This window comes from Pseudopipra pipra, chromosome 3, assembly GCF_036250125.1.
Source record: "Pseudopipra pipra isolate bDixPip1 chromosome 3, bDixPip1.hap1, whole genome shotgun sequence".
NCBI lineage: Eukaryota > Metazoa > Chordata > Aves > Passeriformes > Pipridae > Pseudopipra > Pseudopipra pipra.
The window spans coordinates 86,975,938-86,998,615 of record NC_087551.1 but is presented as its reverse complement, the minus strand read 5'-3'; the positions used below and the strand labels follow the sequence as shown (position 1 = coordinate 86,998,615).

Here is a 22,678-nt window from a genome sequence, read left to right as displayed (position 1 = left end):
AACCTCTCAGTCATGAACAGAAGAGATTAACTTTGACCAAAGATTTTTTATAAAGTGTAAGGCAATTTTATTATGGATTTGTCCTTTCCAAAGAATGAATAAATTCTGGTACCTGGTGCAATGATGCTAAATGGCTCAAGGCTTAAACCCAAATAAAAGGCATATAGTTATCAGTCACTTTTAATATGATAACTGGGTGCACTTTGAAAAGTAGAATAATTCATTTAGTGATTGAATCTGACCACTTACATGGGCTTTTGGGACCACAAGTCCTGCAGAAGTGAGGTCGACCACCAGGCCAAGTAGAGGAGAGAATCACTGCTGGAGTCACACCTGGTTTTTGTCATCAAATCACTTATACAATGTGAGAAAGGACAAGCATCTGCCCTGAACTAGAAGTAAGATGCTGAGTCAGAGTCCTAATATCAATTCTCTCTCTCATGGACTTTTGAGGTTTATGTTTTTCATCTGCTAAAAACCAGATTTCTAAACAAGTCTTGCTAAATCCAAGAGAATGGATTTAATCTCTGTGGTAACTGACACAACAATTACAGCAAACAGTTTACATTCCTAATTCAGGGTCTTTTTGGACTTCACATGTGTATAATCTACATCCACAACCTGTAGTCCAAGTTAAGGGGGGAAAGAAATCAACACAAAAAACTGAAGCAGTTAACAAGTGAAAGCCAGTTACAGAATTTCTTACCTTTAGGACCTTTACGACCAATCTCACCAGGGGGACCTTTAAGGCCAGGCAAGCCACGGGGGCCAAGCTGTCCTGGGAAGCCGTTTTCACCAGCAGGCCCTGGAGCACCTGGTGGCCCCGGTCTGCCAGGAAGACCTGGAGCACCAAATTCTGGCCTCCTAAGACTGGCTGCCAGCTGAGCTAGTTGTTCTGCAATGAACAGGGAGACAGAGTTAAAGAGTAAGTGGATTTGAATGAAGAGATTCCCACGATCACTGAAGAAGACCGTAGGTCCTCTGCTATGCAAACTGACAGACTACACTCCAGCACCTTCCTTTTGTGCTATGCTATTTACAAAGTTTCTTACATATAAGGTATTATCCTAGGACTGTGCAAACTGCATAGGCACACTGTGCAGAAGAAACTGTGATTTTTTCTGAAAAGAAATTTAATGTTTGCAGACTCGAATTACTTAGATATTTATAGTTTATTTAGAAATGTCCTTATAATTTCTACATCATTTACATTTCAATCATCTAGTAAGAAACTTCTGATGGTTTAGAAATAAATTCAAGCACGAAATGTGATTTCACTATAATCCTCCTCAATATTAATCTGTCTTTCAAGAGACCACTTTAAAAGGCCTTTTTAACCTATTTATAGAAATTTTTTTTAAAAATACCCTGTTGGGCAGTATCAAGAACAGTGATAACTACTGAGAATTTTTAAACCATGAGCAGCAATGTCATTCTAGTAAACTCTTAACATTACAATAGCGTAATATCCCAAAGGGCATCTTCAGTAGCAAGTACTGAAAAGTTTCTTTTGTGCTTACAGGGAAGCATAAATTTTTAAACACAGTAAATCCCATGCACCAACCATATTAGAAAAGCTTCAAATTTCTCTATGTGTCACGAACTCAGCAGTATAATTAGGGTTTTGAGAATCTGCCTATTGCTTTAATTTTACTCTATGTTATCTCCAGAAAGCCTCTCTCTGCACTCTGCTTTTTTTACCTATTTTTCACATAGTTTGTTTGCTGCAATCTAGTAGTGTATGAGTACAAAATGCTAAAAAGCTTTCAGTGAAGCTGTGTACTTTTATGTATACAAATGCAGCAAGTGATTTGAATACAAAATGCACGTATTTCATAAAAATACTCTGGTCTGTGGCCTGCTTACTACACCAATAGTATGGAATCAACAGGTAGTTCAATGAGGCTACAAAGTATATATAAATGAAGGACTTTATAATACTGTGCCTACATTCATACCTGGAAAGATTTTCAGCTAAGTCCCCTGCTGAGGCCATGCAATTTGTTCTGGATAAGAGTGGGAAAATCCTGGTTGCCTCCATAGCAACAGATTGTCCCAATTAAATGAACCAGAAACATGAAATACTTTTTAGCATATTTACCTTGCATGACTCTCATGCAAACCTGCTTAATGTGCTGATCGGTGGGCTCTTTTCCCTAGAATTAAAAAAGTAATAAATTTAAAAGAAACAGTTGATGTCACAGTACAATTTATAAGTGTGCCTGATGCAAAAAAAAGCTGGTCAATTGTCACGGTTTAAGCCCAGTCAGCAACTAAGAATCACGTAGTCGTTCACACACTCCTCCCATACCAGTGGGATGGGGGAGAAAATTGGTAGGGTAAAAGTGAGAAAACTCATGTGTTGAGAAAAAAAAAGGTATAATGAACAGAAAGCAAGATGAAGGAGAAGGCATTGGAAAAAGAAGGGAATAAAGAAGAAGAAGAAGAAAATAAAACCTAAGAAAGACAAGTGATACAAATTAAAGCATTGTTCATCGCCCCCCACAAACTTTCCCCTGATTTTATTGCTGAGCATGGTGCCATAAGATAGGGGATATCCCTTTGGTCAGTTGGGATCAGCTGTCCTGGCTGTGTGCCCTCCCAATTTTTTGTGCACTTCCAACCTCCTCACTGGTGGGGCAGTGTAAGAAACAGAAAAGGCTTTGATGCCATGTAAACATTGCTTAGGAGTAACTAAAACATTGTAGAATAGCTTGGGTTGGAAGGAACCTTTGAAATCATCTCGTTCCAACCCCTCCAACGCCCCCTGCTCAGGGCCCCATTCAACCTGACCTTGAACACTTGCAGGGATGGGGCATCCACAACTTCTCTGGGCAACCTGTTAGTACCTCACCATTCCTACAATGAAAAATTTCTTCCTAATATCTAATCTAAATCTATGCTTTAACTTTGAAGCCATGACCCCTTGTCCTATTCCCTTCAGTGTGCTGTAAAGACTTTTTTCAGTACAATTCCAAAGCATAACCCATATAGAATCATAGAATAGAATCACAGAATCAATTTGGTTGGAAAAGACCTCCGAGATCGAGTCCAACCCTTGGTCCAAATCCAGTCCATATAAGCCACTATGAAGAAATTTAACTCTGTGCCAAACAAAATCAATCCACCTGTCACTAAAAGATGTTCCAGTTCCTGCAAGTGCAACTATTCCAGCTGATGTCAATTTGACCAGCATGGTAAATACTGTGAGTGAGGCACCCTTGTGTCAAACATTGTTTCATGCACGCTGCAGGGGTAGGGCAGGCATAAGAAAACAGAGCTGAACTGAAAACTGAGGACCCAAGGACCCATCTGTCTACAACCCTAAGATTTCTCTGGTGTACGGATGTGTTTGATGAGAGGTACAGTGTACTTCAAACTGCACTGTGGCACTTCAGTTTTGCACGTGTACACGTCTCCTGATGCAAAACAGGGAGTGATGCGAGTGACAGGTAAGTGTTCAAAAGATACCAATTACATGAAAACAGTACTTACAGCTGGACCTTCACTGCCAGGCAGACCTGGGGCACCCTGTTCACCCTGCAAGCCTCGTGGTCCAGGGGAGCCTCGGGGCCCTTCCATGCCAGGCAGTCCACGACTTCCCTCAGGCCCACGGGAACCAGGGTCTCCAGGATTACCAATCTGATAATGAAAGAGTGGAATTTCAGTGGACTGCTATACTAGTGTTAGAATTATTCTGACATATCAAAATTGTGAGAGGAGCTATTCACAAATGTAAAGCAATGAGTGCTGGAATGTACAGTTGTTGAACAACTTTTTAGATAAGTTACTGGAGTCAGAGGTTGGGTGATTCGTAAGAGGTCTGTATTCATCAGCATTAACAATGACACGGTCAAGATGGATTTTTTGTCAAAGAACAGAACTTTAGTACTTGTTTCTACTTCTGCCCTCATGCATGTCAACATGCAACATTTCTATACATTAAGTGCTGCTTAAGTTACAAAAATTCCAGCTCCCTGCTTGCTCCAAATGCCTTTCATGGCCTTTTGTATAGAGTCATGATGGCTAGGCTTCGCGAACGAAGATTTGGGAAGGCTCTAACTACATTTGTTACAGGCACGTTGGTGACTTATGAGGCCAATACGAGACAGACATATCCGATTGCAAAAGGCACAGTAGAAAGACTTTAGATGGTATATTCTGCAGAACACGGTTCTTTCTGCGTTGCCTTTTCTCCTCGAGGGTGATCCTGCGTGTGTTCTCAAAGGAGACAGCTGCGTTATAGATGGTGTTTCTCCAGGCCTCCACAGTATGAACCTCTACCATCTAGCCCCAGGTTGTTTGGGAACACACATGTTTGCTTTGTTTAATCTGTCAGAGCCAGAGCTAGTTCAGTGCCTACACTTGAGTTTGCTGGCAGAGGGGAAGGAACATCCTCACACAAACTGATGTTGAGAAACTGCCTGAATGAATCCCTTTACTTCAGGAATAAATTTAAGCCTGGTAAGGAGGAAGGGGTGGCCAGAATGTGTTTTTAAGATTTGTTTTACTTCCCATTATCCTACTCTGATTTTGATTTGAAATAAATTCATTTAATTTCCCCAGGTCAACTCTTTTTTGCCCATGACAATAACTGGTGAGTGACCTCTCCTTGCCATTACCTCAACCTATGAGCCTTTTGCTATATTTTCTCTCCCCTGACAAATTGAGGGAGGGGGTGATACAGCGGCTGTGGTGGGCAGCCAGTGTCCAGTCAGGGTCAAGCCACCACACTTACTTTCAATATAAGTTAATTTACTACTATTAATCAATAGTAGTACTAACTGGGAAAAGTTAGTAGTACTTAGTTAGTAGTACTAAGTAAGGGAAAAAAACACCTGACACCCCCCAAAAAAAACCCAAAAAAACCCCCCAAACAAATAAACAAACAAACAAAAAGACTCCAAACATGCAGAACAAGCAGGAAAAAAATCCTACACACTCACGACTTCCAAAATCTCCGGGGAAAAAAAAAGAGCAATACCCTCTGAAAGAGATGCTAAAGAGCAAATTAAATCACTCAACTGTGGTATCAGCTAAATCCACAAGATGGAGCCATTTCGGTTCCATCTGTGCTGCATCTCAGGTAACTGATTGCTGTCTCTGTTAGAAGGAAACCCAACAAACATGCTTCAAAAGATGTATCAAGAAGACAGGAAAATTGCCTTTATGGACTATGCAACCAGGAGACCATCATTCTTTTCTTCCCCAGCCTGGTGAATTACTAGGTTGCCTGGTGGATTACTCATTCCTGTGTAGGTACTCACTAGGATAAGCACTCTAGGGTATCATCAAGACAAGATTTTAAAATCTAGGTGGATAAAATTATGGATTTCTTCTCTATCTCTTCCTCATGTCCTTCTTGTAGGATCTTGATGGGCAGTAAGCACTCTTTAACTTTCACTTGCTTAACCCCAAAGTTACCCAAACCACTAAGAACACAAGCAGAGTTTTTTTGTTATGATCAGCCTCAGTTCCCTGTGGGCAGAACTGTTGGTGTTTTAGTATCACAGCCCATACTGTCAGATGCTCTAACAATCCCATTCTTCAGTGATCCTGAAATAAAAGAATGAGTTCAACTCACAAATTATTTTTCTTATGTGACATACAAGCTTCTGCTCACCTTTCACATCAAAGTTATCATTCTGCTATTAAAAAAAATGAAATAAAAAAAGAGGAATCTGGGCCACAAATACTTCTCATTTCACAGACCTCACAATTTACAGTGTAAATATTACAGCCTGCATGCAGTCAGTGTACTGAGCCTCCTTTCTATACAACACCCACTGTAAAAAGAGTGCATTTGTTTTCTTAAAAAAAAACATATTTGTTGGCCAGAAAACTGCTGACGAATGATGCTTCTGTTTTTTGGATTTGGAAGTCAGGAAATTAATTCCTTTCCAAAGCGAATTTATTTTAATACTGACTGTATTCAAAATTTAAATAGAAGAAAAGCAGTTCAAACTCATTCAATTTAATTGTGATAAAGAGCTCAGCTTGTTATATGCATTATTTTTTCTTAAATCAGAAAACCATCTATGTGATCTACTAGTTCTCTGTATTTCTGTAACAATGCTATCCATTATACTTACAGCTCCCTTTGCTCCCGGTAATCCCATGTCACCCTAAGCAAAAATAAGACAAACTATATTAGAAGAGAGTCTCCATTACCACAGACATTACAAATGTAGTAAATTTGATGTGATTTTTTTTCACTATAAAAAATGTTCACATATTTAGTTTATTTATGCAAAATTGCACCACAAATTAATTACAATTCCTTTAAAAATAAAACTTGAATTTCAGGGATTTTTTGCAAAATGTCTTTCTCACAAACATTTCATTAGGGTGCAAATGAGAAAGCATGTTTGATATAACTGGGTTTGTATTGCTTATCTTGGACTTAGATACATGGCTCTAACCTCCCAAACCACAGCTACAGCACAGGACAATCTTAGACAGAATATTGCTTGTAAACCTTTAGAGGAAACATTATTCAGTCAGGATTTTCTAGTTTCTAGTTTCTAGTTTGATAGAACTATGGATATTGGTATTGTGTTAGCCCTGATAAAACTACAACAGAAACCTGGCAAGTGTCTACCTAGTGTGCTGTGAAGAAACCAAATCCCTAGAAGCTGCTATTCCCAGCAACTTTTCTCCTCACTTGAACAACATCGAGATCCCTCTATCACTGACTGAGAATAGCAGTCCCCCTGTTCTGGAGTTTTTAGTTTTCCCTCTGAATTAGAAAAGAAAAAGTTTCAAAATATTGTAATCACTTATGAAATTGATTAGTATGAAAACACCAAAAAAAAGGAATTACTCTGGGAGAGATTCCCAAAAACTGTATTTTCCCTCTTCCTAAATGCCATTGGTGAAATAATTGTTTTCTAGAGGTTACAAAGGCCACTTTGTCGGTTAATGAATATGACATAAATGAAATAGAAATAACAACTGTTATCCAGACTAGCTATAGCACATTTAGACAACCCATAGCATTGCTTCCTGTGAATCTGTATAGTGATTGTAAAGCTCAATTACTAGCTCACCTATGACATCTAGCTAACTAGGGCTGTTAATTAAAAGCCTTTCAGAATTGCAAAGTTTGAGGGAAAAAATGCTCATTTCCAGCACATAATCTGGCTACCATTTTTTAAATAGGGAGCAGTTTACTTCCTTTAGAAAGATCAAGTTCTGGCTTTGCTGGATGCGGCACCACAGGAGCCACTGGACTAGTGCATTTCTCTTTATGGAGGAAAACAAACCCTCTTTACCCAAGGGCACTCCCCATGTGAATTCACAACATGCCATTTTAATATGGTATATACACACACACACACATATATATCCCTCCAGCAATATAACAGCGCCACAGCCTCTTCCCACACCATTCTCCCTTTCCCTTACAGCCAGTTGCAAATCTTATTTCTAAAGTCACTACAAAATATTTCCCTCAAGTCTGAGTTATTAGGGATATTTATTAACTCTGCTCCTGTTTCACCAGAATTAAACTACCTCCTCATCCTCACTGCTTCAAACACCAAGAATTTATCTGTCTGTGTATGCATATATATTCATATATAAACACTTAATCTGTCTCTACAAGCTTATCTATATTTATATATACACACACATATAGACCCTTCCTGCAAGGCAGTCTGTACTATATTATACACCTAATAGAACACGTATATTTTAGAGTGCTTTTCAAACAGCAAGAATAGAGAGACTAGACCAACAGAACTGCTGTGCTCTGCAATGCCCAGTTGGTATAAAACTGAAATGTGACTTTCAATGATGAAACCATATGCTTGAAGCACTCCAACAAAGTCTTAATTTACAACAACAAAATATTATATCAGGTAAAGAAAAAAACCACGCCTTACTAAGTCACCCTTTTCTCCTCCATCTCCTTCTGCTCCAGGTGCACCCTATATCAAAGAAAGACACACTGTCAGCCTTCAGATTAGTCAACATAACGTACTGTGGCATTTAGTACAGTGACTTTTAAGTTCCATGATTTCTAACATGACTTACTTGTTCACCTTTAGGTCCTGGCTCACCCACTGAACCCTAAAAGGTTAAAGATTGAAAAAAGCATTCAGAATTTCAAACTGCAGGTTCAAAAGTGTACTAAATGTTCTTCAATCCCCCCTACGATCTAGCATTAATGCAAGAGACCTTTAAAGCTGCGAATTTTTGAGAACAACAATGAAAGCACTTAAATCTTACTGTGCAATTTAGGTGACAGACTGGACAGTACAGATTCTGACTGTCAAACTCCTTTCTGACTGTGAATCTCCCCTCTACATGACAGATGCTCTTGGTAGCTGCTACACGTCTGCTCTGCAAATTGGTTAGAAGCTATAGGTAAAGAATCCTGCAAGTGTATCACTTTTTCTAGCATTGTTATGTGTTCCATTTCGCTGTAGGCTATACTAGCCCATCTAATGGGGATAAGCAGAGACATCTACAAATGCAGTCACAATCTTATCTTGCTTGCTGTTTAATTCTCAATGTTTTTTAGCAAAACTGTGTCTAGAAGTTTGATCATTTCAATCAAAGCTGAAGGGCTTGTATCTTAAAGTTGATGTTCCATTTTTTTTTAAATAATAACATTACTATGTTTCATTCTGCAACCAAATGTACCTGTGTGGACAGACAGGAACCAAAGAGAAATAAATTAATGACCAGATTCATTTCAAACATACATAATTTGTTTCTATGATAAAATTATTTCTTTTGTAGAACGTTGTATTGTTTAAGAAAAACTTAGTATTTGTGTTCTGTTAGAAAACCGTTCACATCACCCTTAATGGTCTTTGAATTCTGTGCACATTCAAACATATGCATTCTGAAAGAACTATAACTGTGCATGACGGTGAGGTTTTTTTCTAAAACAGAGATACAGCATTTTCTCTCCCATTTGAGAGAGCCATTTAATTCACATAACATATAGGCACACAGACCAGTCTAACATTTAAAATTTAATGAATTCAGACTTGTTCTCATGTTCTTGAGAATGAAGAGCCACTAAATTATTCACAAAGTTTAACAGCACAAATCACAGAACTATTTAACATTCCGACTTTGTCAAACAACATTGAAACTATTTTGCCTGAAGTGTTCTCAACATTGTGCCTCACTAAGGTTTTCCAATTACTCACCCAAAAAAGACATTGATTTTCAACCTAACATCATTTGGAAGATTCTTTTTCTCCACTTAATCTTCTTTAGAGCAATAAAACTGCCAATAGATAAGGCTGACATAGGAGACTCTATTGCTTTTGAAAACCTTGGCCTGCAATATTTGTATTAGCAAACATAAAAATCACAGCTGAAACTATCTGAATCTATTCTATATTGACTCCCAAAATTTCTAAGGAGACAATAAGGCAAGATGTCAAACTATGACTCACTTTTCTTGACATACTGCTTATCTAATTGCAAAAATCCCTCTCAAATCATATCCAAGAATTGTTTGCAAACTGTCAGCATCATCCAAAACTCTACCAGGGGCTACTTTAACTATTTAGCAGCATAAAGGATTGTGTTCCAGTGCTAAGGTCTGGCACTTGGTTTGGTGCCAAGCCAAAGTTTAGCTTTACTAAAATAGACAGAACCAGAGTGTCTGAAACCAATTCAAAATATGTGAATCAGAAATAGAGTGAACCCTGCATTCAAATTTTGTCAAGTCTTACTTTTACATTTTACTTCAATAAAAACACTTCTGATGATGATTTCTTTGGTGGTGTTTCATTCTTCAAGTAGTCATCACCTGCATATTGACAAGGTGCCAGTGGATAGTACACAATATTTAACAGATTTGGGATCACAAACAACTACTGAAATATCCAATTTGTGAATTCTACTGGCTTTGTTTGCCTCTGTATAAGACTGATGCAGTTGCAAAAGTTGAAGGCAAGAGAAAGGATAAAGTGGCACAATGCTCTGCAGGCTTGTGACTTGGAATACATACTGAAGATCAGTGCTGCTTGCAAAGCTGCAGCCATGCTAAGCCTGACCCAGAAAATTCATTCCAGCCTCTGTGCAATTGAAGAAAAAAAAATATGAATCAAGGATATAAATACCTTGACAACATCAAAGACTTAGAAACTTATTTTCAGTACCTGAGTAGCTTTTAAAAACTGCTGAAAACCAATGTGAGCCCTATCTAGCAGCCCTGTGATGTACACTGGGAGCACACCAGGGGCAGGATTTCTCTGTTCAACTAAGACATCCACAGCAGTGATACCTATAGGACCAGGAGTCCTATACTTTCTTGATTTTCAGTGGAAAGTGAGAGGCACTTCACAAGTGTAATTCATTTAATACCAAAGTAGATCCCTCAAGTAAGAAGGATGAAACAGTATGGAACTGATGATTTCTATAACCAATACATCTGAATTTTGGTGAATGAATTCCATTCTCTGCAGTCTCCTAAACCAAGATAAAAACATTTTTGGGTTTATGTACCGTCTTCATTGACATTTGTTGAGTAAAGCAAGATATCTTCTGCAGTTATGTGAGATCCCTAGGGCCAAGTTCTTTCCTCCTAACAAAATATTGGATGAAGTACTTATACAGATATTATTCCTACTGCAGACCAGGTCTGAAGTTCCAAAGTTCTATAGTGACCACAAACCCTGACTTACAATTTCAGATGTGGCTGTCAATTATTTGCAATAAGATTTAGGTCTTTAAATGATTCAAACACTTTATAAGCTACAAGTAGTTGATGTGTACCTAGAGCATCACTTTCAAGCAGTTAATACATGTACATACAAAGGAAGAAAACAGACATTAATTCATATAAAAAATGAAAACAGTGCTCAAACTATTGTGTTTACTGCTGGCATCAAACTGCAATCTGTATGTATGTGTGCATTTCTTACCCGGTCACCCTTACTACCAGGTAGCCCTGGAGGACCAGGCAGTCCAGGAAGTCCAATATTACCCTGGGGACCCTGTGAAAATAAGTCAAGGATGTAAACTTAGCCAATCTGGTTTGGAATGAACAACTAAAGGTCATACCCTGACAAGCAGATGGGGCAAAAGCTCATTCCCAGAACAGACTCAGTTTGATGAAAGAGGATTATCTGATGCAAATAGAGTTGATCCAAAGTACAGCACTTAAAACAGCATCTTATTATGAATTCATTGCTGATAATCAGAATACAAACAGCTTACAAGGTTTTCCACCCTCCAGTCCCTCAATGACAGTCTGGTTCTCTTAAAAATACTTCCCAAGACCTTGCAGTCTGCGATTTGTGCATTCCTCTGTAACAGTAGGCTCTTTCAGCCAAGATCTCCTCAGCTATGCTTCTGATTGATGCTGTGTAAACACTGCTGGAGCCCTGGTAAAAGGTGGCATTCATAATCTGCTCCATTCGTTATTTTCATGTAGCTGTTAGCATAAGGTCAGTCTTTCACTGCTCCGGTTCCCAAGTATATGCAGCCCACACAGGACTGTGCAACTCAGCTTTTCATATCATATGATTTATGGGTTTTTTTAAGAAGATGTCACACACATCTCCATATACTTTAAAACACCTTTTTCTAATATTAGCACAGTCACAGAGGACTGAAAAAGAAACTCAACCGTCAATGGTTTCAATGCTGTTTCCAGTTCCCTACATGGATAAATGGGTAAGTGTGGTTCCAGATGATACCATGGTTCCTTGAAAGTAAACATGAGCAGTGAATACGGAAAAAACCTGCTTACCAATTTCCCTGGTAAACCTGGAGGACCCGCAGGACCTGGCTCCCCTCTGCTACCCTGATGGGAAATAGGAGAACATTACTTTCTGAAACATTTTCTGTGAACAAGGAATAAAGTATCATTTTTTTCTTCTTGTTTAGTGAATTATACTACCTAGGAGTTGGCTTTAAACTTCTGTTTACTAGTGCAAAAATATCACATGCATTAAAAACAGTGAAAACATTTTAATTTATAGTGGTACATAATATTTAGCTGACATTAAATGATTCAACTAATTCATTCTGCTGAGTGATTATGCCCAATGAAGTTCCCTTCATGGAATTGCAGCTGAGGGTTAGCTGTTGCAAACATATGTACCTCACTAAGACAACTGGTGCACACACTTAGCTTCAGGCTTTTGCTCAGTTTCATCAACTGAACTCCTACATGACCACACACTTGAAAGCTTGTGATCCCACATGAACGATGGACAAATGTGAAAAGTGTATGCAAAAGTCATTGTTAAAAAACTCATTTAGGTTCAAAAAAAAGTCTAGACTGTTACAGGGAAGGTTTACCTTTAAAAATCCCCCTTCATATTAGTGATAAGCATAAATACGCATTTCACTGGATCTTTATATCTTCACTTGAGACATGTTTATCCACTCATCATCATATTCACATTAGTGTAACAAATCCACCTCTTCATGCATGCATTTGAATATATACTCTGGCTAAACTTGATATTAAGTCAAATTTTCAAAGATTTTAAATGTTTCTTGAACTAAGGTACCTTTTTCAAATGGTTTTGTCTCTTATGATTAAACCTTTCAGAACACCTCAGTAAGTTTTATACCTTTACTCTCACCTGTACAGATATATTCCTGTCCCAACACAAGCCTAAGTGTCACTTGAGATAGTTTTCTTACTTCCACTCTGTGAATACACGAGGTATTTGCTATAAAAGCATGATACCGCATGTAAGATCATAAAATAGATATGTAAGTAGATAAACACTTATATATATAACTGTTTCTAAGTTATATATCTATAAATAACTTAGAAAACGTGAATAAACTCAGACCTAAGCATTCTAATGCTGTATACAACAGAAAATTTAAAATATAGATTTTTTTCATAATACCTATTGTGATGTACTGAATAATAAAAGGAAATGGCAGACATGGCCTTTTACACCAGGTCATAAATGCAATGACAGATTCTCACACAAGCTTAGGAAAACTAACTCTACAATTCAAGAAATAATTAGGTATCCTGGAGAGATCACAGAAGAAAATATAAATAGACTTTTCAATTAATTTCCTTCAAAATATTCTATGGTGTTAAAATAACTAATTTTTAAAGCACTTTGAATAATTTCTAGGAGCTTTGTTATGTTAAAAAAGACAAGAAAAAAGCCCCCAAAATCACCTTTATCTTACAAACCAGAAGATGCATTAAACTTTTATTTAGTCAAATAATTCTGTACTGCGCCTCTGATCTGAACTACTAATACATTTATAATGCAAAAAAGAGGATTAAAATTATGATCAGCATTAGAAACTTGTTTTTTCATATATGTCATAACAGTCATTGCTATACAGCGATAAAACAAAAGCAATATCACCTTCCACAGAGTTAAAATAATATAATAAACCTCTGGTTCTGCTGGTCATACAAAAGTCAAGAAAAATCTTCCATTGTATTTTAAATGCAAAAAAAAAAAATCTATTGTCAAATATATAACACAGGTATTTGTCAAACACATTGCTTTTCTAGATGGTTTCAAAGGTTAGTAGCAGAAGACTGGAATAAAAATGCAGAGAATTTCCAGTAAACATTGGCATTATGTCTGTCAGTACAGGTTACCTCAAACTAAGGGCCACTACTGCAACATGCACAGTTTTTTTTAGCATATAATAGAGAAACTGTCATCCGAAGAACAACCAGGAATCCTGGTGGCCCATGGCACAACTCGAAAGACTGCAAAGCTTCCTTCAAGTTTTACCTGACTGAAATGGCCCTGGGATAGGATTCACATTGAGCTAGTTACTTGTGATTCTCTTCATAGTGGATGAAGAAAAAAGGCATCTGAAGATGTCCTCATGTAAACATTTAAAATACTTCACAAGCCCTGTTCCTAGAAGCATCTAAGTTTTCTTCACAGACTATAGGAGGGTTTCTGCAATAACTGGTTCAGCTGTTGACATCTGTACTTGGCCAGAGGAAATGTTCCTCTGTGCTGTCACTCATAGGCAGTTTTGCCATGTCCTCAGCCCACCTTTCTTATACAGCAACCCTCTGTACAACAGTGCATAGTTTCAGGCCACCCACAAATCAATGGGCATCATGCACTGGCTCTAACAATAAGACAATCAGAATCTGTATAATTTTATGCAATTTTGACACTAGTTTAGAGTGAGCTGGGACAGACTGACTTTCAAACATATTGGTAAATGTTCCATGCCTTTAATACCATGCAGACTATCACCACAAATAGCCCCTGAAGCACTGCAAAGCTTGGTCACTGCCTAGAGGTTGTTTCAGTCCATGATGTTAGACTGAGTAGACACCAAGCATGTTCCAGGACTGCTCTGGTACTTTAACAGAGTAGACAATTGATTTCTGTTAAGTATACTATCACTTAGCATGTGAGTACTGCTGAGGATAGGGTCATTCTCCTGGTAAGGCACATGCAGAGTGGTAAGTAACAAAATCCACCTTCCCTTTATTCCAAGGCAGGATTGCTGGATCAATGAAAGATTTAATGTCTCTCACAGTTCTATTAGATCTATATTTGGCCTTTGAATGTAACATATGTAAAAGGACATTACAGGATTTACAGTAGACCATCCTTTAGTTTGTCTGGAATGGTTTTCATCCAGACACTTTGAAGATAATGCTTTTGTAGAATTCTCACAAGCAGTTACAGAATGCCTTCTCATAGTAAAACAATGCCACTTGTTTATTGACTTCCTGTTCATCAGCTGAGCAGAACAAGAATATACCTGAGGTAATTTGCATCGCACTTAGCTGCACAGATAATTGAAATACTGATCAGAACCGCTAGACAGGTAATCCACAGTGTATATTGTGATAAACTCTTCTCTACTTAAAAAATTGTTTAATAGTATATGTCATAGCAATTTTAGTATATTCAATAGCAGAGCCATAGAGAATTACATTTGCGTAGAGTAAAAAATTAATAAACAAAGTACATTTTGGACTTTTTAAAACTCATATTCAAAGTCTTTCAAAAAATGTAACCCATTTATCAATTATATGCTTGTGAGACTTTAACTTATCAAATTTTTTATACAAAAATCTCAGAGGGATTATTCATTTCACTTCAAGGACTTATCCATGAAAGTATCAATAGGACTCTTCTTTGACCCTCAGTACAGTATTGAAAAGCATCCAAGAATATAAACCACTATTCGATAGAAGAGTAAATAGACAACTAACTTTGAGATTTTAAATGTACCATTTCAACTTGCTCAAAATATTAACTAAATTGTACTGCCTTGGATTCTGGTACAAGCATGTCATGTTTGCCATACTTTGGGCACAAGCAACAATAAGCAACAACTTACTAGCTGACATTCTCTTCAAAGGTGGTACTGTGGCCAAGAATAGAGGACAGAGACCTTTCATTCTGTGTCTACAGTGTTAACTGAAGTCTAGGTTGGTTTTAGTACACTAACTCCATAACGAATCCAATTTTTACCTAAATTACTGTTCACACTGCTTAGAAGAAGCCAACATTGTGATATCTGCTGATCTCCAGAGGTCTAGCATGCCCAGAAGTCAAAGAAAGTTGGAGGTGGAGGTGGAGGGGTAAACAGACGTAGCAGACAAGAATATGGCCATGTTGTTTGGCAGGACAGGGTGGATAGTGTGAGAACTGGAGAGACTTGGATCTTATCACATTTGGCTGGGATATGTAGTCTGCAAGTGAGGGAGGAAAAGTGCTACCCTGTACAAACTACGCTGTGGAACTGGGCAAGGTCAGAAAGTTTAGTCACATTCAGCTAAAGGCTTAGGTTTACTGGACAAAAAGTGTACCTGGCAAGATGGAAATGCAATTTTTCCTTTTGAGTCTGCCATAAACTGTGTAATGCTAGCTAACCCTCCAGCTGTACCTTAAATGTAAACTATGACACCACTTGTGGAGCACCTCCGAAATTATAGATACTAAACACGTCCACTAATACCTAAGCCTAGCCTATAAACTCAGACAAGGACATTTCATACTACCACACTACTGATACCAACTACAGAAAGTGATCCATTATTTCAGTTGCAGTCATGTAAAAAGAATATGATAGAAAAGCTACATTTTAGTTATACTGTTACAGTAACCAAAGTTACATTTCAGCGTAGGTAAGACAAAAATATCATTAAAGATCAGGCAATTAATTTAGCTGAAAGTAACTTAAGATGCTGGAAACAGCATTCTCTTCTAATTTAGGTTGTTCAACATTTTAATACTAAATCCAAGGTACTTACCAGGCATGAGACAAAGGCACTTCCAAAGAGTAGAGAGAGCAAGTCAGCCCAGCCGACCAGGGTCCCTCAGAAGTTTCTCAGAGGGGTTATGGTATCAAATCTTAGGCAGCTGAATATTTAACCTCTGTTGCTAATGTTGGGAAAACATGTACTACATCCTATTTACAAAACAACATACATGTGCTGGCCTGCATATACATCAAATTTGCTCAATTGGCTAGACAAGTATGAACTTTAAAGTGGTTACTTAAATGTTACAAGCTCTCTGAAAAACCACTGGGTGGGATACACATTCTCCAAATGTTTACAATTTAAATATGGAATAGCTGAAGAAAAGCAAAGGATGAAAAAGCAGAGGCAGGGGTCAGTATTTTTGGCAGACATATTATGAACAATTAAATCTTACTAAATCTCAGCAAATATGAAAGAAATTGGTTAAGCAGCTTAGGGAGCATGGCTAAATTCCACTGATTAGGAATGACACCCCGCATTTGAGAATTCCTTCCTTTGGGCCACCTGCCATTATGATTGATTTAGAAAGATTGAAATCAGAAGAGAGTTTGGTAATTACTTGGATTGGTTAGACTAATGTGAAGCAAACATAAGGTTAACCAAGAAAACAATTAGAGTGGAATGGAGAATATGTTTCATTTAGAAAGAAAAGGCAAAATTTCCATGTTGTTCCAGTTGTTTTTCTTATTTACTGAACAGATGAATAGCAATTTTTCCCCCCTCCTCACCTGCTAGTTGAAGTTTTTTAAGTAAAAGCAATAATAGACTAAAATTATATTTTTTAAAGTAATTTTCTCCTAGAGATAGAAAGTGATGCAAGAGTGTCCCAACACATGATTTTGCCTAGTTTTAAGAAGAGCTAGTAATTTTGTTTTCAAACATTTAATATCTGTAAAAGTTTACAGACTCACAAAAGGCCAAAATTTGAATCTGCTGTTTAGTAAAAATACCTTCCCAGCTACATTCCAACATAGTTTAACAATGGAAATAAGGTTGAAATAACATTATTTATGCCAGAGGACTCTAGAGATTATTTGAAAAACAGTACAGCGGCATTAATTTGTCCCACAGAGTCACTGTTGATAGTGCTTTGTCGTGTAATTTTTCAAAAAACTACACACTAGTTGAAGGTGTCTCAAAAAGGTGTATTTTGCAAGTATATAAACCCGAAAAACCAGGTGATTTTTAAATATAACAGAAATGTAGGTATGTTGGTTTTCCCTAGTACAGATACCAGCCTGCTGTCCCTATTAGCACAGTCAGCCTTGTTATCCCTCTACAAACCTTCACCAGACCTCCTTTCCTCTACAGTGCTGGCCCTCCTGGAGATACCAGCCATGCTGTCTTGCCCCAGTTGCAATGTGAAGAACATGGGTAAGTGAAATGGGAAAGTGAAGATCTCATGTCGCTGTTGCTGTACAGCAAATACATTAAGGGACTGAAATTCCCCATATCCTGCAAAACATCAAGTTTTTGTCCTACTCCAAGGAAAAAGCCCAGCCTCTTTTGACCTCTACCTGAGTCTTTTATACCAAGAGTGAAATGGAACAAAGGGGTAAAGGAGAAAAAAAAAAGAACTGAAGTGAGTGCTAAAGTGGATAATTCAAAATGAGCAGGAATAGGGCAAGAAAAATACATGAATAGTAATAATAAAATCCTCAGGCTTTGAAAGTGGTTATACAACTTTGGTCAAAAACCACTGAGTGTTAAATTTGTGAGAAAATTCAAAAATCTGGAAAAAAAATTCAAGAAAAATTCTCCTTAGATTAATTATAAGAGCTTATTTTCAAATTTTCTAGTTTTAGAAGTTTGAAAATCATGGCATGTAGAATTATTTAACCAGTGGACTATTTTTTTCCTAGAAATGTAAGCACAGAATTCTTAAAGCTAAGGCTCAGATGTATCTGCCACATGGACATGCTGCAGAAAACACTCTTTATTCTGTCCTGAAAATAAATATTGACTCAGCTTAGACCAAAGCTCTCTGAATTTCAATAGTTCAACCCTCTGTCCTTCCTAAATAAAAAAACACCCTGATCATTCCCATTTCTTGTGTTTACTTGTAGTAAAGTGTTCCCAAAAAACAGAAAGTTTTTCCAGTCACATGCTGCCTGTAGTCTTAAGCAAATGGAAGCTTACGTATTCAAGGTTCTTTAGAGCTTTAAAGGAACTATGGATGAGAAGTAGACTACTGTTTGATGTTCCACTTACTTTACTTTATAATCAATAACTTACTTCCTTTCTCCATTTTGTGTTGACCAAAAGTTTTTTTTCTTTCTGTGCTTTTCTTCTAATGTTTATGTGTTTTCCATAATGAGTGCACTTTGTAAATACAGAGAAAATAAAGGCAAGATACTCGGATGTCTTGCAGGTCTCCAGAGTGATAAATGGAAAAATTATTGTGTTTGATCTGCATTAAGTATTTCTTTCCATCTACAGGGTTACTAATAATTAACCTTGTGTGTCAACCCCTGTTCTACGGACTGCTGATTTTGTAAATTCATGTTCAAATTGAAAGGATTAAAAGCATAGTTTAGCAGATTACAGTGCATTATCAAGAGTGGGCAATTACTTTGGTCTGATTCAATTATAATTCTTGTTCCTGTCACAAGTATACAGTATCAGCCTAAGAAGAACAGGGCTGAAAACTTTTTCTAGTTTATCCAACACTTTTAACCACAAAAAACAAAAAATAAATGTTTGCAAGTTGGGTATTTGGGAGGCTGAAGATAGCTTAGTCCATCCTAGTAAGTATATGCTCATATAGTCCCATTTTTATATTATCCTTAAGAAGCTCTGGACACAGCACTCATACAAAGACTTGGTTCAAAATAAATGTGATCTCATGCATCTAGCACATGAAGAAAACAGAAGAAAACGAAATCTATTACTTGGCTGACTGTTGGTGTATGTTTAGGAGGTAACTCAGAGAAGATTGTCTGACCTTACAAATATATCACAGACAGTAGCTTACCAAGCCCTGTATGAGAATTACCCTGTAATTGCACGAGTAAAACTTATGTCATGGTATGATAGCAGAAGCTCAGAAAATTCCAGGAAACTATCCCTAGGGCATCAGTGACAAAAGAGAAGCTCAAAAAAGCAATTGCTTATAGAGCCCGGAGCTTTGTTAAAGTCATCAGAGTGAATTTTGGTACATGAAAATTTTCTTCAAATCACTGACCCTCTCATCCCTCACAGAAGGATTAACAGCAAAGGGAAATTATATCAGCCTTATGCAGCTTCAAACCACATTAGGTCCGCTCTAGAGGGAACCAGAAAGCAGTACCCAACAGACCCTCCAGTAACCAGCTGTCCTCTGTCTTCAAAACTGAGCCTTAGCAAATGCCATCAGTTCATTTCCTTAGCAGATTTATGTCCTGCAGCAGGCTGCCTGCCCAGCAGCAGTTTCTCCAGTCTTTCAAATCTTTCTAGTGTTGAGGAAAATCTCCAGGGAAAGAATTACAACACTAGTGTTTCCAATGAGAGATAGCTGCTATACTTCACACCACTACAGCTACATTCGTAATGTCAACCAGAAAGGGCCAAGGTGCAGGCACGAGCATCATCCCACCATCATTCATGGCATGCTTTTGTCACTGGACTTTCCTAGATAATGGCCAAGAACAGTTTTGGGAACACAAGTAAGAGACAGTTCCTCATGAGCAATCAGATTGTGCCCAGTCTGTTCTTAGGCATTAGGGGTGTTAAGGGAGTTTAGCAGCATCAGGACAAACCACAACAGGCCAGCTGACCAAGTGTGCTGAGGACAGTCTCTGGCCATTTCCTTTACAAGACAGGACAAACAGCTACCTTTCCCTCATATCTTGCCTCGCTGTTCACACTGCGTGCATTAGAAACAGGTTCTATCAAAAAAACCAGTCATGCTCTGAATACTTAGTCCAAAGTTCGAAATCCTAGAATATACAGCTGAGCATTGTAATATAAAGCACAAGCTTCTTCAAGAGGCTAGAACAGTTAAAGAAAAGAGCACATGATCTACTGACAGTGAATTTAAGCTTTTCAATGCCAGTGATGAGAGTAGAGTGTTGCAATGAAAGAACGGAAGTTTGGTTACAGCTTTTAGTCACAAACCACCCTCATTCCCTCTGCTTGGGTTTTTACTTGGCATATATAAAAACAAAGACAAGAAGAATATAAACAAAGGTTTAAAATCTAACTTTTCATCAAAGCCAGAAGCAATCATAGGATATTTGCTTCTGTATTTCTCTATGTGATGATGAACATCCTCCTGGTACAGAAGGGGGATAAAGAACAACTAGTATTTACCTCAAAAATTATCACTTGTGCTGAATAATAATAGCTTCTGCAACCCTAACTTGAGACACTGCAATATTGCATACTCTCAATTAGAAATTTAATCCATACTTACTGGTGGTCCCCGGGGTCCTGTTGGACCTGCTTCTCCCTCTGGGCCCCGTTGACCCTGTTTTGGGGAACAAATTTGAAATGCAACAAATTAGAAAAGTAATTTTTTTGCACAATGTAAAAAAAAATTTCATTTTTCTAGATCTTTTGAATAAGATTAACAATTTTACCTGTTTACCTGAATTTCCCATCAACCCTGGCACCCCAGGAGGACCTCTATTACCCTGTTGGACAGAAGATGAAAAATATTAGAAAGCCAATGTTTTGCTGTTGCATTTTAAAATAAAAAATTAAAATAAGCAAAGCATTAATGTCTAAATAAAAAATCAGACTGTATTAATTTTTTAGCTTCCACTTCTATTTTGGTTTTCTTTCAACTTTCACCTAATTCCTTCAATCTAATTTTTCAAAAGTCACATTTCAGTTCCTTTGTTGTTTACATATTGACGAATCCCAAACAGATTTGATTGCTGCTCTCAAATCACAGAAGGCAATATTATTCTATGTAATTTCAGACAAAATTCATGTCTCAATCTAGTTTTCTTTTTCTATTACTTATAACTAAACTCAAACACTATTGTCTGAAACATTCCATAGTCGCATTCATACAACACCTTTTTAAGCTTAATTGGAATTGATGCTGCAGTTTGGTGGTACCTAAATAGAGATAACAACCTCTGTGATTTAATCAACTTAGGGCAGCTATAAATATTTTTATTACAAGATCCGTCATTTCAACTGTAGTGAGGTAGCCATGTCACATGCCTCCTCTAGCAATGACTTCCACAAATTAAAAAGGAAATGGCCTTGTTTAGGTATTATTTCATGTCTGGAATCATGAAAACCACACCAATTATCACAAGAATCATGAAAATGCACAGGACTAGAGTTGATTTAAAAATATATTTAATTCCTTCAGCAAAGGCTTGTCTCTTACCACAAGAGGAAGTTCATACAATCTCACTGAATACTTTAGAACTTGATAAGCACAAATACAGTATTATAAGAAAGTCAATACTCAAGATGTTTTACCTTTGGGCCAGCAATACCTTTCACACCTGGAGACCCTGGTAAACCCTGAAAGAAATAGCATTTATATTTATTTGTTTTTAAGGGGGTTGGAAATGGTGTTAAATAACATCTTTCTCATGCCTGAGTATTTCTAATCCTTTCACTTGATATTGAAGCTTTTTTATCCAATAACAGACCAAGCTTGAATTCTTTCTGTTTACAAAGTAACAGATAAGGAGTATTATTCTGTCTTCAAAAATTGCAAAAGGAGCATGGAAAAGTGAGGAATTGTGACTTTTGCTGGCTTAGACTGGAAATAGATTGTTGGTCCCCGTATGCTGAAGCTGGAGGTACAGTTTAACAGATACTTTTAGTACGCATTTAATTCCCTCCTCATTTTTGTGCAACAGTTCATAGCAGGTATGCTTTTATCAAATTTTCTTTCAAGCTGAAGAGTTCACTTAGTATTAAAAATTTACTTCCAGTTCTGTTTTAATACAGCTCCTTCACTACATCCTCACAGCAATTACTCCGACAGCATAGTGTTTTAAACAGATTTCTATATAGCTTTTGACAGTTGGCACAGTTTTCAAACTTAGTTAATGCACAAGGATTACCTTCTAAAAGAGTACATAAAGCACTACTGATTCCCTGTAAGTTCACCACAGGGGATATACAAGAAAATTCCAGTGCCTGCCCCTTGTGTTCCCCCTCCCTTTCCCGAAAGTATGTGTGTGATGCATTCCAGATGTTCTGAGCCAGCAGAATATCAAAAGATGATTGTTCACCTCAGGTGTGTCAGACTAGCAGGTCAGCTTTTCCTGCTTGGTCTGGAAAGGGGTTTGGCCCCAGGCAATACAATGAGACCAGCTCTAATTGTGGGGTCACAGATATGAGAAACGTGAGAAGAGTTGCATAGTGGCCACAAATGCTTGGTGAGATGAAGTCCCTCACAGTGGCACCATAAGGAGGTCTAGGTTTTTGTGCAAAAGTTTTGAATACATATAGCAGAATTTCCCCTTGCATTACACATACTCTCCCTGGGTTTTTTGCTTA

General features: G+C 37.6%; 1 protein-coding gene across 3 annotated transcripts in view; it reads right to left on the bottom strand.

Annotated features, from left to right (window-relative positions):
- COL9A1 (collagen type IX alpha 1 chain) overlaps positions 1-22,678 on the bottom strand; it is a 66,328-nt gene that overhangs the window by 4,206 nt on the left and 39,444 nt on the right. For all 3 annotated transcript variants that reach the window (XM_064650218.1, XM_064650217.1, XM_064650216.1), the window contains 11 exons: positions 21,644-21,688; positions 20,782-20,835; positions 20,616-20,669; positions 11,726-11,779; positions 10,896-10,967; positions 8,038-8,073; positions 7,887-7,931; positions 6,093-6,125; positions 3,496-3,642; positions 2,102-2,156; positions 707-895 (listed from right to left, as the gene is read on the bottom strand). In XM_064650218.1, coding sequence (XP_064506288.1) covers positions 707-895; positions 2,102-2,156; positions 3,496-3,642; positions 6,093-6,125; positions 7,887-7,931; positions 8,038-8,073; positions 10,896-10,967; positions 11,726-11,779; positions 20,616-20,669; positions 20,782-20,835; positions 21,644-21,688 — 784 coding nt within the window. The remainder of the gene's footprint in view (positions 1-706; positions 896-2,101; positions 2,157-3,495; positions 3,643-6,092; positions 6,126-7,886; positions 7,932-8,037; positions 8,074-10,895; positions 10,968-11,725; positions 11,780-20,615; positions 20,670-20,781; positions 20,836-21,643; positions 21,689-22,678) is intronic.